Here is a 16,197-nt window from a genome sequence, read left to right as displayed (position 1 = left end):
CGTACGGGTACAACGATGATTCCAAGAGGAAGAAAAGGTTTATTGTCATCACCATCTCCTCTGTTCTTCTGATCTCGATGGTTGTCGCCGTTACCGTTGGCGTCAGCCTCAACAAGGGCGGCGATGACTCTGATGGTAACGGAGAGATAACGTCTTCCGTCAAGGCCGTCAAGGATGTTTGTGCACCGACTGATTACAAGAAGACTTGTGAAGACACTCTGATCAAGAACGGGAACAACACCAGCGACCCTATTGAGTTGGTTAAGACTGCGTTTAAAGCTACGATGAAGCAGATCACCGACGCAGCTAAGAAGTCTCAGACGATGATGGAGCTTCAGAAGGATCCTAGGACAAGGATGGCCCTTGACCAGTGCAAGGAGCTGATGGATTACGCATTGGGCGAGCTTAGTAACTCTTTTGAGGAGCTTGGGAAATTTGAGTTCCACAAGCTCGACGAAGCTTTGATCAACATGAGGATTTGGCTCAGCGCTGCCATCAGCCACGAGGAGACTTGTCTTGAAGGGTTTCAAGACACTAAAGGGAACGCAGGAGAGACAATGAAGAAAGCGTTGAAGACCGCAATCGAGTTGACACACAACGGTCTAGCGATCATCAGCGAATTGTCCAACTTCGTGGGCCAAATGCAGATTCCAAGCCTTAACAGCCGCAGGCTTTTGTCCGAAGGAATCCCTTCGTGGGTAGACCAGCGTGGCCGTAAGCTTTTGCAAGCTGCTGCAGCCTATTCCGATGCGAAGGNGATATTTGGGTTCCAGGCAAAGGTGTTCCGTACACTCCAGGCCTTTTGGCTGCAGACCCGGCAGCCGCAACCACAACCCCTAGCGGCTCAGATGCTCCAGGTTTTTCCTCCTTCGGAGATACAAGTGGAACTGGATCGATTTCTCCAGCAGCTTCCCCTGAAAGTTCAGTTGAGATAGTTTCAAAAGAGAGCTCTCGCACTGGCTCAATTTCTCCAGCAGCTTCCCCTGAAAGTTCACTTGAGATAGTTTCAAAAGATAGCTCTCGCGCTGGCTCAATTTCTCCAGCAGGTTCTCCAGCAACTTCTCCTGAAAGTTCAGTTATGATGGGTTCAGCAGAGCGCCCTGGCGCTGGCAACATTTCTCCAGCAGCTTCCCCGGAAATTTCAGTTATGATGTCTTCAACGGAAAGCTCTATTTCGATGGTATCACAGTCTACCTAAAAAAGTGATTAAGATGTCATATAATGTGTTTTGCCTTAATCTATTTCAAGAAAACCTGAAAGATTAAAAAGTTTGCACAACCTTCAGGGTTACAAGTCTTCCAAATTGTTGAGATTAATGTTTAGCTTTGTAAACTCATGTTTAATATCCCAGTATATTAAAAATGTTGTTTATAAATCTATATTATAATTAAACTAGTGCATCTTGTAAACTCATTATTATGTAGAAATTAGTACGCGCGAACTGTTCCAAAGAACTTTTATGTTTCATCCACTATACGAAATTAATACTCTGTTTTAGAACAAAATAACTATTTCACCGTTACTAGGTAATTCTCTGTTTCATGAAGTTTTTCTAATTTAAAAAGTGTTCAATTTACATATCCTAAAACTGAGTGATATAATCTTACGAAAATGTTAATTAATATCCGCATTGATCACTTGTATTTTCATACTAATAAAGATGTCTTCAATAAATTAATTATTTCACCATATGATATTAGCACACCTCCAAATATTTATGATGGGGACAACAACACATGAATAGAAAACAAATCCATGCTTAACCGGAGAAAAAGCAAAACAAAAAGAGCCATAACAGTGAAAAAGATGATTTTATTTCGAGGAACAGAAGTAGTTACAACTAACTATTTCATTTACTTTGTGCATTCAGTTCATCTCCAACCCCAAGGCATATATGCATGCAAACAATCGTAACCAACTCTATAATTTTAGTACTAGTCTGCATTTACTTCTCCTTCACCTCTTAATGGTTATTCGTCTTCACCAATTAGGAAAAAAACACTTCTTTTGAGAAGCTCTACATTACTAGTCTGCATCCATGTCTTTGTGTAGTTTTTTCGGACAAATAATATTTAATGCTAGCTGTTGACAATTGTGTTATTTGTCTTTCAAATATGTGTTTTATATTAGTGTTAATTATTTTGCACCAACTTGTGATACCAATTAAAACTAGTATTCATGCTATCTAGAAAGACAGGTAAGAAGTTCCTCTGTAAAGGCAAACAGAAGTAAATACTAAGACTTCTTTCCCTTTGTATTCTCTATTTATATCATCACAACCATATCAAACACAGCTGAGAAAGTAAAAACACATTACAACAAAACAAAGAGAAGGAGAAATGGAAGGAATCGATCATAAAATGGTGAGTGTCAATGGCATAACCATGCATATTGCCGAGAAAGGTCCCATAGATGGTCCCGTGGTGCTTCTCCTTCATGGATTCCCTGATCTCTGGTACACATGGCGTCACCAGATTACTGGGTTATCATCTCTAGGTTACCGTGCTGTAGCTCCAGACCTCCGAGGCTACGGAGACTCTGATTCGCCGAAGTCTTTCTCCGAGTACACTTGTCTTAACGTCGTTGGTGACCTTGTGGCTCTTCTGGACAGTGTTGCTGGAGATCAAGAGAAGGTGTTTCTAGTCGGTCATGATTGGGGAGCCATTATCGGATGGTTCCTCTGTTTATTTCGACCGGAGAAGATTAAGGGCTTCGTTTGTCTGAGTGTGCCGTATAAACCAAGAAACCCTAATGTCAAGCCTATTCAAGGGTTTAAGGCTGTGTTTGGAGAAAACTACTACATTTGTAGATTTCAGGTTTTGCATTCTGATCTTTCTTTTTATGTTTTTCTTTAACCAACCGACTGCACTGATCAAGTAAATCATTCAGATGACATTGTTTGAGCGTGGCCAGTTTTAGTTTCATAAATTTGTTTAAACACTTTGCAGGAAGCGGGGAAGATTGAAGAAGAGATTGCGAGGGCAGATCCAAGAAGATTTCTGAGGAACATCTTCACAGGGAGGACACTCGGTCCGTCTATTTTACCTAAGAATGATCCCTTTGGAGAAAACCCTAAACCTAATTACGAAAACATTGAATTGCCTAAATGGTTTTCTAAGGAGGACCTTGATTTCTACGCCTCCAAATTCGACAAGACAGGATTTACCGGTGCATTGAACTACTACAGAGCCATGGATCTGTAAGTTCTTAATATATGAATCCGTACTTATAAGGTTTGTGTTAATTTGTTATTGGTGTTGATATCAGGAATTGGGAGCTCACTGCTCCATGGACCGGAGCTAAGATTCAGGTTCCGGTAAAGTTCATGACCGGTGACTTCGATATGGTTTACACCACGCCAGGGATTAAAGAGTACGTTCACGGTGGTGGCTTTGCTGCAGCTGTTCCAAATCTTCAGGAGATAGTGGTAATTGAAGATGCTGGTCACTTCGTCAACCAAGAGAAACCTCAAGAGGTCACTGCTCACATCAATGACTTCTTCACCAAACTTCAGAACAACAACAAAAGCTTTTAGGGTTCTTGTTTGCTTCTGTTATGTTGTATTTCCAATCAATTTGTTTTTTTGCATGTGTTGTTCTTCCAACTACAAGATTATGAATAAGATTTGGCATTACGAAGCTCAATGACAATGTTACACACGGAACCTTCTACTGACTGATTGAGAATTTAGTAAGAACAGAGAATTGTAGATTTTAATTTACAATGACTCGCAACTCGCAAGCAAACCAATGAAACAAATAATCCTAACCAGCAAGAACATTCTTGGTGATGTAGCAGTTGATACACTTTAATACCACTTTAGTCCATATTGGACCTTAAACCAAGCCTACCACAAAAGCTAGCTTATGAGTTTGGGAGACCATTAGTACTTTATATGGCATTGATTATTTATTTATCCCACCAATGTGGGATGTGCATCTAGACTTCTGATGTTGAGACTTTAGGCATAAGATCATAAATTTCTTTTTTTGGTCAACAAAGATCATAAATTAAGTTTAGCATGCATAATAAAGCTCAATGTGTAATAAGCACACAATGTCACAATCGCAACCACCTCTATGAAGAGATTTTGCTAGTCTGCAATTTACTTCTCCTCCACCTCCTAATGATTATTCGTCAAACATACTATTTGAGATATTTTTCTATCTTACATTACAACCACAATATAATTCAACTCTCTAAAAACCACATACAATATTTAATTCAGTCCTCTAATTTTTTTATTATTTTTTGTTTATTATATACTCCTTGAGATATTTTTCTATCTTATATTACAACCACAATATTTTTCAACACTCTTACAACCATATATTTCTTTAACTCTCTGAATTATAGTATGCTTTATTACTAATTTGTTGGGAGATTTGCAAAAATCATTATTTCACCAATTATTGGGGAAGACTCTTCTTTTGAGAAGCATAACAATATACATACATCCATGTTTTGTGTAGTTTTTCAGATAAATAAAAGTAAATGTTGTGTTACATGTCTTTCGAATAAGTGTATGGATTGAAAAAAATATATTTTAAAAAAATAATGTGTTTGGTAGAAGTACTGTATATATAGTATTTTTATCTATTTAGATGCTAGTTTCCAACAAACTTATGTTACCATTTAAAACTAGTAATCCTGCTATTTAAAAAGATAGGTAAGAAGTTCCTCTGTCCAGGCGAACAGAGTAAATATCGTATTGTTTCAATACTAAAAGTTGTCCCTTTGGATTCTGTATTTATATTATCACAACCCATATTGACTCTCCATCACACACACAGCTTAGAAAGTAAAAACACATTCCAACAAAGAGAAGTAGAAATGGAAGGAATCGATCATAGAATGGTGAGTGTCAATGGCATAACAATGCACATTGCTGAGAAAGGTCCCAAAGATGGTCCCGTAGTGCTTCTCCTCCATGGATTCCCTGAACTCTGGTACACGTGGCGTCATCAGATTAGTGGGTTATCATCTCTAGGTTACCGTACTGTAGCTCCAGACCTCCGAGGCTATGGAGACTCTGATTCGCCGGAGTCTTTCTCCGAGTACACGTGTCTTAATTTCGTTGGTGACCTCGTGGCTCTTCTGGACAGTGTTGCTGGAGATCAAGAGAAGGTGTTTCTGGTCGGCCATGATTGCGGAGCCATTATCGGATGGTTTCTTTGTCTGTTCGACCGGAAAAGATTAAGGGCTTTGTCTGTTTGAGTGTGCCGTATATACCAAGAAACCCTAGTGTCAAGCCTGTTCAATGGTTAAGGGCTCTGTTTGGAGATGATTACTACGTTTGTAGATTTCAGGTTATTCATTTTTTTTATCTATAAATCTTTTATGTTATTCTTTAATTATATCAACCGGCTGTACTAATAAAATAATTCACATCGACCAATAAAAATGACATTGTTTGATTGTGTCCAAATCTTAGTTTCAGTGTTTTTAAACAAATTGAATTTGCAGGAACCGGGGAAGATTGATGGACAGTTTGCGAGTGCAGATCTAAGAAGCCTTCTGAGGAACATCTTCACAGGGAGGTCACTCGGTCCGCCTATTTTACCTAAGAATATTCCCTTTGGAGAAAACCCTAACCCTATTTGTGAAATCATTGAATTCCCTACATGGTTTTCGAAGGAGGATCTTGATTTCTACGCCTCCAAATTCGACAAGACAGGATTTACTGGTGGATTGAACTTCTACAGAGCCATTGATCTGTAAGTTCTTAATATATGAATGCGTACTTATAAGGTTTGTGTTAATTTGTTATTGGTGTTAATATCAGGAATTGGGAGCTCACTGCTCCATGGACCGGAGCTAAGATTCAAGTTCCGGTGAAGTTCATTACTGGTGACTTCGACATGGTGTACACCACACCAGGGATGAAAGAGTACATTCACGGTGGTGGATTTGCTGCAGCTGTTCCAAATCTTAAAGAGATTGTGGTAATTGAAGATGCTGGTCACTTCGTCAACCAAGAGAAACCTCAAGAAGTCACTGCTCACATCAATGACTTCTTCACCAAACTTCAGAACAAAAACAAAAGCTTTTAAGGTTCTTTTTTTGCTTCTGTTATGTCGTCTCTCCACAGTCTTGGTTCTTGCGTGTGTTGTTTCAAGAATATGAACAAGATTTGGCATTACGAAGATCAATGACAATGTTACACACGGAGTCATGTAGCGACTGATGGAGAATCAATTTGATCTCAAAGTCTAATGAATGTAGTAAGAGCAGAGAATTGTAGATTTCACAATGCCTCGCAAGCAAACCAATACAACAGAAATATCCAAGTGAAAGAATACATGACGGGAAATAATCCTAAACAGCAAGAACATTCCTAGTGAGGTAGCAATGTTGAAACATTTAATTTGGTTCTAGACTTCTAGTGATGTTGAGACTATAGACAAAAGATCATAGATTAAGTTTAACATAGCACACGATGAATCCAGTAGAAACAAGATTAGAAACATGTCCGAAATAGGCAAAAAAAAAATAAAAAAGCAGAATTCTCTAACAAAATCCGATAACAAAAGCGATCAAGAACCAACAATACTCCAAGATCAAGTTCGATGGTGGGAACAACTTTCTTAAACCTTGAATCCACGACTCTTCCTCTTTCCTCTGGCCTTCTCGAACTTCCTTCCCTTGTGCCTAACATATGGCTTAGTATCACTGTGTGGCACACCAGGAGCAAGACCGAAATGCTTGACTGCTTCACGTGAGTTCTTAGGTCCCCTAAGAAGAATCTTTAACATAAGAAGACCCAAACATCAGTTTACTTAATCTTGTACGTATTAAGATGAAAATGGAGAAGAGAAGGTAGGTTCAAGAGAATTACCGTGTTCTGGCCCAGTGGAGCTCTGAGAGCGAGCTGGTCAAAGGTTAAACATTCACCACCAGCTTTCTCAATGCGAGCCCTAGCTCTCTCTGTGAACCTCAAGGCAGTAACTTTCATTGCTGGAATCTCGTGCACCCTCAAATCATCAGTTACAGTTCCAACCAAGACGGCAATCTTATCTTCCTATAATATCAGAACACCAAGCACATTCAAAAAACTCATAGCATAAACAATATGGTCTAGACAAGAGACATTAAACAGAACACTAAACAAATCTATGTTGCAGACTACGTTCTTAATAACAGTAAGCACTTTATTTTCCCAAATCAGAAACTGATTCTTAAGAAATGGAACAGATCAAACTAATTCCAGCACAAACAAAGAGAAGAGGGATTCAAAGAAATGTAACCTTGCCAGACATGAACTCCACAAGCCTAGATAGAGAAAGAGGAGCCTTGTTGACTTTGCTCATGAAAAGCCTCTTCAAAATCACAGCATTGAACTTGCTCTCTGTTCTCCTTACCAGAAACCTGTAAAGCTGCAAAATTTCACAAACAAAAAGTCCAAATCTCGTCAATTTGATATTCCTCACGACTCACCCCAAAAAAAAGACATCTCTTTTAAAATAACTAACCTTGACAGTAAGCTTGAGGTAGACATCATCAGACTTAGGAGCTGTCCTTCTGGTCTTCTTAGACTTACCTCCAGCGATCAAATCGATACCCTACAAAAACACAAACCCAATCAATATCAGAATCAACCTTGTAAGCAACATTCAATTTACTAAAAATCTAAGAGAAATGATCATTCACACTCTAACCTAATCTACATCCCAAATCTACTATCGAACTACTTCAAATGACATGAATCTCTCGAAAACATTACTACTGAAACACAAGACAAAAGCGAAACGGAGATTGAAAAGACAGAGGGAAGCAAGCAAGAGTGTACCATTGTCGTCCAGGGTTGTGGTGCAGGAACCGCCGACCTTGTACAAGAAACAAAAGGATACTCAAATACTGACGCTAGGGTTTTTATATCACCATCTCGATTTTTAGGGTTCTTTTCCTTCCTCCGCTATATGGGCTTTATAGTTCACTTTGTTCTTTAACATGATATTGGAAGCCCAATAGTAGTTTGGACTTAAAATTATGTAATGTAGAGGCCCATTCATTTTTTTTTTTTTTTTACGAGCTCCTCTCTAATATTTTTTTTACAATAGGTAACTTTTACAAGATTTTTATACAATAAAATTATTTATGCCATCTTGACAACAACAAAAGTCTTTTCTTTTGCTTAGGATTAGAAATAAACCACGTATTAGGTGTAGTATACTTGTTAATTTGTAACCAACCTACAAAGTATTACTAATCAGAACTTATGATTCATAACTCATAAGCAATCATAAGTTTTAACTATGAGTGGCAAAAAAAGAAGAAAAAAGAGAGTATCAATTTTTTCTAAACAGTGTTTGTTTTATTTAATTAGCATGGTGGAATGGAACACATTAAAGTATTACTCCCACACGTATGTATACACACACATACAGACGTACAAATGTGCTTTTATATAACCATAGAACCGAACTTTTCAAAAGACGCGGTTTCTCTTTCTCCCCCCCCCCCCCGACCAACANCCCGACAACAAATTAACCTGAATAAATATTTCTCTGTGTGTGTGTAATTAAATGTAGAGGAGACTAGTTTTACTTTGACTAGTTCCAATGAGAATCATACACGTCTCATTCTTTAATTAGGCTGGAGTGGATCATCCTCTTCTTCCCATCACCGTCCGTCCCACTACCCTCAAATCCATCCCATATTCTTGCCTTAGAAGGTTTCACTAATTACACTTGTTCTTCCTTTTTCTATTTTGAGATTTGACAACATTTTCTTTATAATCTTATTTTTTTTTAAGTTGTTTGGACAAAACCAAATCATTTTGCAGTAATGCTTATTTTCTTTTCTTTATCCAATCATTTTTTTTTGTAGTTCATTGGATCCCTTTTACATCATGTAACATGTAGTAGCTAATTCTAAACAAAATTAGAAACTGCTAAACTACTAGATTACCTATATAATGCCCATTATTATAATATCTGCTTCAAGTAACATTTCTTTATTGAATTATATCTTATACTATAATAAAGGTAGTCGACTTATTTTTTTTTGCTGTAGTATAAAAAAGCTCAACTTGTTAATTCCATGACTAATTATGCCCAATTACATAATTTTTTTACCGACCTCATTCTCTAAAAATCAATGTAATCTAGCCATTAAAAAACCTCAGAGAAATATAAAAAAAATCTAAAAAAAATCTTGGCAGCAAAGGAGAGAGAAGAGAGAAGAGGAGGAGAGGTATCTGAACCATCTGTTTTCTTTAAAATAAATACTTTTTTTTTTTTTTTTTTGTAATATTCTAAACTTGCACATTTGATCTCCATCCAGTTTTCATCCTCCTCTTAAGTTTGAAGACTAATCAAGATTTATTCTTCTTCTTTTGGTTTCCTTCCTCCTTTGTTTGACCTCTCTCGTTTCTTTCCTCATTTTCTCGGGAAAAAATCCAATACAGAAACAAACAAAAACAAAAAAAAAAAGCTTGTGTTTTTCCGATCGTCTCCTCTAATTAATCCTTTTTACCCATTGGTTCTGGCCTGATTTGGCGCAAACCCCTTTTTTTGTGTTAATTTGGATCAGAGGAAGAAGAAATATGATGACGAGTACGGAAGGGATGATGGAGATGGGTGTGTTGGATGATATCATTAGGAGATTGTTGGAAGGTAAAGGAGGCAAACAGGTTCAGCTTTCCGAGATCGAGATCCGTCAACTCTGCGTTAACGCCCGTCAAATCTTCCTCTCTCAGCCTAATCTTCTCGAGCTTCATGCCCCCATTCGCATCTGCGGTCTCTCCCTCTCTCTCTCTCTTTCTATGATGATGATGAAAAAAAAGTTTTGGCTTTTTTTAGTTTTGATGATTTGGGTTTGATTCGTTTTACACGATTGGTGTTAAAAAGATGATTAATTTCTCACCTAAGATGAGAGATTGATTGATTTAGGGTTCCTTTCTTAATGTCTTGTGTTTGAAGATTGAGGGCTTCATCATATGCATATGAAACTCTAGAAAGTTTTGATTTTTATTGATTTTTGCATTTATGTTTCCTAAAAACCTGCTGATGCTTTCTTCTTTGAGGTACTTATGGTTTTTTTCATTTTGATTTCTAAGCAGGGGATATCCATGGACAGTACCAAGACCTTCTGAGGCTATTCGAATATGGAGGCTATCCTCCATCTGCAAACTATCTCTTCCTCGGAGATTATGTTGATAGAGGCAAGCAAAGTCTTGAAACCATTTGTTTACTCTTGGCTTACAAAATCCGTTATCCATCCAAGATTTTTCTCTTGAGAGGCAACCATGAAGACGCTAAGATCAACAGGATTTACGGTTTCTATGACGAATGCAAACGGAGGTTTAATGTACGTCTTTGGAAGATATTCACCGACTGCTTCAACTGTTTGCCTGTAGCTGCTCTCATTGACGAGAAGATACTGTGTATGCATGGTGGCTTGTCACCGGAATTGGAAAACCTGGGGCAGATCCGGGAGATTCAAAGGCCTACTGAGATTCCTGACAATGGTCTTCTTTGTGATTTACTTTGGTCTGATCCTGATCAGAAGAATGAAGGATGGACTGATAGCGACCGAGGTATCTCCTGCACGTTTGGAGCCGATGTTGTCGCTGACTTTTTGGATAAGAATGATCTTGATCTCATTTGCAGAGGCCATCAGGTAAACAGACTTCCCTAGAGACTAAATTTTAGAACCACTTCTCTAGAAATGCCTGATATTAGTTTTATGAGAACCTCTCAAGAAGATATTGACTTGCAAGGGATGAGTTTGCAGGTAGTGGAAGATGGGTATGAGTTTTTCGCAAAACGGAGATTAGTCACAATATTCTCAGCTCCAAACTATGGTGGAGAGTTTGACAATGCCGGTGCATTATTGAGCGTGGATCAATCTCTCGTTTGCTCCTTTGAGATTCTGAAACCGGCTCCAGCTTCTACTAGTAATCCTCTCAAGAAGGTTCGTTTAAAAGACCAACAATAAACCAACAAATCTGAATCCAACAGGACTATGCCTTTTGGACTTGTTGAGTCTCATGACAAGTTTTGTTCTTTTGGTAACTTCAAAGTCAAAAATTAACACATTCCACTATCTATATTTTCTCGTTTTTTTTAATCAGGTACCAAAAATTGGGAAGTCTTGAAACTCAATAAAGCTTATCAGGCTAGGCTCGGTGCATTTCTTCAGATGTAGGTAAACTGCAATGGAGAGGAGAACCTCAAAAGGCTACTTTACTTAGTCATCAAAGAAGAAGAAGCATCTGTAGAAAAAAACAAGAGAGAGAGAAAGAAAAAAAAACAAAGGTTGTTAATCCAAAATATTCTGTGTATAGTTGCAGAAACATCTCTTTTCTGCTTCTGGAGATTTGTCATCATCTCCTTTTGGTCTGTTCTATTTGTCTTTCTTGTTTCGGTTACTTTTTTTTTTTTACATCTTAGTTTAACTTAGAGTGGCCTCTCCTCTTTTTGCATTTAATTTTCTTGTATCATCAAATTCCCACATTTCTTAATCTTTTTTTTTCCATATTGAATTTGACTTTCAAGGTTTGGCTCTTTTACTTTTTCTGATTCTTCTGTACAGTAACCTTTCGATTTACCGAGTATTTCTTGGGGTTTCTTTTTTTTTCACCCAACTATAGCAGTGCTTTTTACAGAGATTGTCTTACTGGTTAAATTGCTTAGGAACTCAAAAAAATATTTCCTCTTTGAAAACCTCTTCTCCCTATACTTGCGCATCCCTCTGGTTTCTAGCTAGCCTGTCCCGCCGGAAATCCCACCTGAGTTATAACATTCAAAAGCAAGATTCAATCAAACATCAATCGGTTTAAAAACTTTTAAAAGGGGAACTGAACGATTTGAGAGAGAGAGAAAGAGGCAAAACCTTAGTAAGAGCATTAGTCCAAGATATGTTAGGCGCAAAAAGATCATCATCTGACCAGAAGACTTTATAATCAGCTCTAATATTGCACTGCTTCCGTAACAAGGTTCTTCTGCGGAATGAGCAGCTGTTTGAACAGCGAAGCCCATTGCATAGCAGAACGCTGTGCCATTAGACTCCAATTCGGAAGCTTTTCCGCAGGTGACATCTTCTTTTGCTCCACACGGGACCATGACCTGACACATAACAGGATCTCTCTCACAAAAAAATCTGAATTCTCAATAGTTTTCTATCTCAAGAATTCACAAACACCGGTTATTACCTGATTACTGCCATTACTAGTAAAGTAAGCGTCTGAGCAAGCTTCAAAGACACTGTTACAGAAGGAGGCACAGATGCGTGAAGGCCCTGATTGAATACCAAACTTTGGGTGACAGACTGAAAGTTCCAACAGCTCAAACAAATCCAAGCAATCTTGAGTAGCTTCACCAAAAGTAGCCAGGCTTTTGGAAGCTAATGAAGCTGACTGCATGGTTGAAGCAGAGCAACCAGTCTTCCAACAGAACAGTTTCCACAGGTCTAGATACTTCAACGGAAGATAAGCAGACTGAGGATCTGACTGGTATGGCGGTGATACTCCATTCTCATTTGGTTTAACTGCTTCACCTAAAGAACAAAACACTCAATTTCAACAACACATTGTACAATACAAAATCCAATCTGAAAGAACATATCACAACTGAAACATGGAAAAGTTTTTAGTAGAAAGATGATCGCAAAACTCCAATCTCAAAGAGGAATCTATATGTATCAGAACGAAACAAGATTGTACAGTCGGCAACAAAAAAAAATCGAAACTTTCAAGTAGATGATCGCAAGAATCAATTTGAAAGGGGTTTCTATGCATCAGAACGAATCAAAATAGTACAATCGATAACAAATATCGAAACTTTCAAGTAGAACAGATCGCAAGAATCAATAACAATCGAAAACAAAAGTGGAAACTTTCAAGTAGAACAGATCACAAGAATCAATAAGGAACGGTTTCTATGCATCAGAACGAATCCAATATGATCCAAAAGAACCAAAAGATCAAAACTTGCAGTGAAAGTTTCCAAAACCATTAGCGAAAGTGAACAAGAAAGATCAAAATGGAGAGGGTAGAGCCGAAAGTATTTGATACTCACCAGAGGAAGAGGAGATGAAGAGACGTAACAACAACACCAGAAACACCAAATTCGTTATATTTCTTCCCATCTTTCTCAGCTAATCTCTCTCTCTCTCTCTCTCTACGAATGCTCTCAAGTTTCTTCGTTTTTTTTCTCTTTAAAACTGATTCTCCCTCTCTTCCTTCTCGAGTTTTTATAGTAGTCAAGAGGCTTTTTGGTTTTAAGTCATAGGAAGCGTTCCAATCCGGTTTACAATTCAATTTCGGTTTAGTTTTTTGATCTTGTAGATTTTTCGGTCTGTGAAATTCACAAACCAAAATTAAAAGCTGCGCACCATTATCCTCCGGTTCATCGACATCAATTTACAAAGGATAACAATTCGGTTAATTTCCGTAAATAACCTTTTTTGTCTAGTAGTCTGTGTAGAAGAACATTAGGGGTATTGTGGTAATCTAACAATTGCAAACGTTTTAGCGAGCAGAGAGGATCCCTCAAAGCCAAGAAGACACATACTCTCTTCCGTCGCCGCCGCTAGTCTCGTCGGTGAGTTCCTTATCCTCCCGTTTCTAAATCTCTGGTATTTTGTCTTGATCCGTGTGTTATCAATACTGCATATAATCGCATACTTTATATCTCTAGTTCCTTTGATTGATTTTCAATTCTGTGATTAGAGTATCACAGAATGGTTTGAGAGCTTATCTTTCATTAGAGTATCAAAAGCCTAATTGGGTTATCTCCTGTGTGTTTTTGAATGATTGGGTTTGAAGTCTACGTTTGATTCCATCTTGATTCTGAAGAGCTTATCTTTCATTAGAGTATCAAAAGCCTATCTAGGTTTGTTTGGTTCGTGTTTTTAAATCGCTGATCGTTTCATTGGTTTGAATTCTACGTTTTGATTCCCATCTTGATTCTGAAGAGCCTACATCTACTACATGTTTTCGTTTTAGGAACATAACATTCAATGGAGACGCAGCAGAAAACTCAAGCTGAGAACCCGCCGCCAAAACCGGCCACGTCTTCATGTAGAAAGATGGCAAAAGATGATGCCAGCTTCATAGAAGACGTTAAGGATCACATCGATGAATTCATCAATGCTTCTATGGATGATCACAAGAACTGTTTCAACAAGACCATCAAGAAGGTTCTTCATTCTTTTACTAAACACATTATAGATCTTGATTACTGAGAGAGACACTATTTGTGATTTGGCTTACAGTAGCTTGTGATTGATTTTTTTTTCTTCAGATGTTTGGATTATCAAGGGCTGTTGCAGAGAAGCATGAAGCTGAGGCTAAAGGAGTAGAGAGTTTTTTGCCTCTTCAGACAACAGTCTCGGATCAGTAGAGAAACTGATAGAATCAAGCTATAACATGTTGTTGGTTTGGTATGTTTCGTTTATTGTTTATGGGATATACCCATTTAATTTATTACAGTAAATAAATTGAAGAGTACAATTTATTTTTACGATAACAAATCAAAAGTCAAAAACATTGTTTTTAGTTGAGTGCCAAAGAGTGTGTTATGAATCTATTAATTCTAAATCTCAAATGAGAGGAGAAACTCACTTGCTTCAGCTCAAAGCGTTTCATATGGTTAGGCTCAGGCTCTGTTTCTTGATGAAGCTCAAGTTCGTTTTTAAGTTTTGAGATCTCATCTTGCAGTTCGTTGCATGTTGAAAGGTGTTTTGATGATAAAGCACGTTCCTTTTTCTGTGACATCTTCCAGAGATTTGTTTTTCAAGATCAAAGATTCCGAAAAGGATTGACAATCTCGTGTCTGTGTGTGTCTTAGATAGGCCATAGTAGTAGTAGGTTTATGGTTTAGGTAAAGTTGAACATAAACTGATTAGAACGAACACATATATATTTGTTTTGCTTTTCTATTGTGTTGCAGACAAGTTTTGTTTCACCAAACAATGAATCAAAGTTGTTTAAAGAGTACTTAAGAGTAAACACTTTCTGAAAATTTGGTATGTCAATAGAATCAAATGTAAATAATTGCCAAGAGAATTAACTATGACAAAAAGAAAAAAACCAAAGCCATAATATCTAATCAATTGATTCTAACTATTCAAAGCACGCGAAGGTGGAGCCTTGAAGCATAAGGATTCCAAAAGAGTCCAATCGTCTCGCCTGCTTTCAGTTTCTTTCTTTGAACAAAATCCTTGTTCCAATTGTTATTCAATACATAGCTTCCAGCTGAAGTCCATCTCTTGAAACACAGCTGACGCGTAGTTCTGTCTTTACTATCGAACACGGTGATTTTTAGCCCCTGATGGCCTTCGTCTTCCACTAATTTGATCTCTTCTTCTGTCAGGTATTTCAGAATATGCTCATTCGCAGGTTCCTTTGGAATAAGAAGCCGTGTCTGACTACCGACGTCGCTCGTGGTGAGTGTTTTCTTGATTTTCCATATATCTGCTTCTATCGAGAGAGTTAACTCTGTTGCATTCATTATATCTCTCTCTACCCCTGGCATGTTTCTGAAGTATGCGAGGCTAACTCCTGTTTCGTTTCTTGTGACAGATGGAGGAACCCTACATGCAAACTCTCCACCTTGGCAAGGAAAGAGATCAAGAACAACTACACTTTCGCAAGGAAAGAGATCGAGAAGACGTGACGTTGTTGGAGACGATGGAGGTGTATCATCTTGTGTGTTCATTACCAATCCTTCGCTTCTTATACCACAAGGCACCATAGGGAATGTTACTTTCGAGAATTTGTTTATATAGACATATACGAACTTCACAATCCTAATCAGAGTCGGAGATCGCTGTTAATTATTTTCCCAATTTGTGAAGGAAAACAATTTCTAGTCGAATAATACAACATAACTGAATCATTGCATGCTTACCGAATTTTTTAAAAAGATTATCCATACGAGCTCAAAGTAAAGATAAGATAACCAACGAGAGTTAACTTGAACAAAACTAAATAACATCTGACAAAAAAAGACAGAAGGGCAAAGACAAATTGTATTCAGTACCGAGTAGAAACCAAAAAGCAGAAACATGGAATAGAGTATACTTCTAAACCAAACTGGGTTTTTAGTCTTCCTCCTCTCCCTCGTTCTCAGCAATGTTGAAGTACCTCAACTCATAGAGATTACGGTCCTTGTTCGCTGCAATCACTCTGAGCCAATCTCTCACATTGTGCTTCTTCAAGTACTTCTTTGTCAAGTACTTCAAATACCT

The 16,197-nt window shown here is 37.8% G+C and overlaps 6 protein-coding genes and 1 pseudogene across 8 annotated transcripts; 5 read left to right on the top strand and 2 right to left on the bottom strand.

Annotated features, from left to right (window-relative positions):
* On the top strand, window positions 78-1,468 carry LOC104767340 (probable pectinesterase/pectinesterase inhibitor 21). The gene is made up of 2 exons (XM_019240779.1): window positions 78-622; window positions 739-1,468. Exons 1-2 carry the CDS (start codon window positions 78-80, stop codon window positions 1,196-1,198), a joined length of 1,005 nt encoding a protein of 334 aa, XP_019096324.1. The 3' UTR covers window positions 1,199-1,468.
* On the top strand, window positions 2,186-3,644 carry LOC104764223 (bifunctional epoxide hydrolase 2-like). The gene is made up of 3 exons (XM_010487713.2): window positions 2,186-2,816; window positions 2,949-3,199; window positions 3,268-3,644. Exons 1-3 carry the CDS (start codon window positions 2,340-2,342, stop codon window positions 3,533-3,535), a joined length of 996 nt encoding a protein of 331 aa, XP_010486015.1. The 5' UTR covers window positions 2,186-2,339; the 3' UTR covers window positions 3,536-3,644.
* Window positions 4,425-6,247, top strand: LOC104764221 (annotated as a pseudogene).
* Window positions 6,401-7,877, bottom strand: LOC104764222 (60S ribosomal protein L18-3). The gene is made up of 5 exons (XM_010487712.2): window positions 7,790-7,877; window positions 7,473-7,562; window positions 7,248-7,376; window positions 6,839-7,021; window positions 6,401-6,746 (listed from the first exon to the last, which is right to left on the bottom strand). The coding sequence occupies exons 1-5, from the start codon at window positions 7,790-7,792 to the stop codon at window positions 6,588-6,590; spliced, it is 564 nt and encodes a 187-aa protein (XP_010486014.1). The 5' UTR covers window positions 7,793-7,877; the 3' UTR covers window positions 6,401-6,587.
* On the top strand, window positions 9,181-11,483 carry LOC104764219 (serine/threonine-protein phosphatase PP1 isozyme 9-like). Its single transcript, XM_010487711.2, has 5 exons — window positions 9,181-9,195; window positions 9,535-9,740; window positions 10,064-10,623; window positions 10,738-10,917; window positions 11,078-11,483. The coding sequence occupies exons 2-5, from the start codon at window positions 9,548-9,550 to the stop codon at window positions 11,099-11,101; spliced, it is 957 nt and encodes a 318-aa protein (XP_010486013.1). The 5' UTR covers window positions 9,181-9,195; window positions 9,535-9,547; the 3' UTR covers window positions 11,102-11,483.
* Window positions 13,450-14,534, top strand: LOC104764218. 3 transcript variants are annotated; one of them, XM_010487710.2, is made up of 3 exons: window positions 13,450-13,547; window positions 13,952-14,145; window positions 14,250-14,532. In XM_010487710.2, the coding sequence occupies exons 2-3, from the start codon at window positions 13,966-13,968 to the stop codon at window positions 14,346-14,348; spliced, it is 279 nt and encodes a 92-aa protein (XP_010486012.1). In that variant the 5' UTR covers window positions 13,450-13,547; window positions 13,952-13,965; the 3' UTR covers window positions 14,349-14,532. The 3 variants fall into 3 exon arrangements, with proteins under 3 accessions (XP_010486012.1, XP_019096635.1, XP_019096634.1); XM_019241090.1 differs by having other exon boundaries at window positions 13,504-13,581; window positions 14,250-14,534; XM_019241089.1 differs by lacking the exon at window positions 13,450-13,547 and adding an exon at window positions 13,766-13,838 and having other exon boundaries at window positions 14,250-14,534.
* Window positions 15,075-15,701, bottom strand: LOC104767337 (putative B3 domain-containing protein At1g78640). Its single transcript, XM_010491375.1, has one exon. The coding sequence runs from the start codon at window positions 15,699-15,701 to the stop codon at window positions 15,075-15,077; it is 627 nt and encodes a 208-aa protein (XP_010489677.1).

Source organism: Camelina sativa, chromosome 19, assembly GCF_000633955.1.
Source record: "Camelina sativa cultivar DH55 chromosome 19, Cs, whole genome shotgun sequence".
NCBI classification, from domain to species: domain Eukaryota; kingdom Viridiplantae; phylum Streptophyta; class Magnoliopsida; order Brassicales; family Brassicaceae; genus Camelina; species Camelina sativa.
Note: the sequence above shows the minus strand (reverse complement) of the source record. Positions and strands in the feature narration are given on the sequence as shown.

Coding starts and splice junctions, on each gene's coding strand:
- LOC104764219 (XM_010487711.2), top strand. CDS start 9,548: ATGATGACGAGTACGGAAGGGATGATGGAGATGGGTGTGTTGGATGAT. Junction 10,624..10,737: donor TCATTTGCAGAGGCCATCAG/GTAAACAGACTT, acceptor ATGAGTTTGCAG/GTAGTGGAAGATGGGTATGA. Junction 10,918..11,077: donor CTAGTAATCCTCTCAAGAAG/GTTCGTTTAAAA, acceptor TTTTTTAATCAG/GTACCAAAAATTGGGAAGTC.
- LOC104764222 (XM_010487712.2), bottom strand. Junction 7,377..7,472: donor ACCTCAAGCTTACTGTCAAG/GTTAGTTATTTT, acceptor GAAATTTTGCAG/CTTTACAGGTTTCTGGTAAG. Junction 7,022..7,247: donor TGGAGTTCATGTCTGGCAAG/GTTACATTTCTT, acceptor CTGATATTATAG/GAAGATAAGATTGCCGTCTT.
- LOC104767337 (XM_010491375.1), bottom strand. CDS start 15,701: ATGGTGCCTTGTGGTATAAGAAGCGAAGGATTGGTAATGAACACACAA.
- LOC104764223 (XM_010487713.2), top strand. CDS start 2,340: ATGGAAGGAATCGATCATAAAATGGTGAGTGTCAATGGCATAACCATG. Junction 2,817..2,948: donor ACTACATTTGTAGATTTCAG/GTTTTGCATTCT, acceptor AACACTTTGCAG/GAAGCGGGGAAGATTGAAGA. Junction 3,200..3,267: donor TACTACAGAGCCATGGATCT/GTAAGTTCTTAA, acceptor TGTTGATATCAG/GAATTGGGAGCTCACTGCTC.
- LOC104764218 (XM_019241090.1), top strand. CDS start 13,966: ATGGAGACGCAGCAGAAAACTCAAGCTGAGAACCCGCCGCCAAAACCG. Junction 14,146..14,249: donor TCAACAAGACCATCAAGAAG/GTTCTTCATTCT, acceptor TTTTTTCTTCAG/ATGTTTGGATTATCAAGGGC.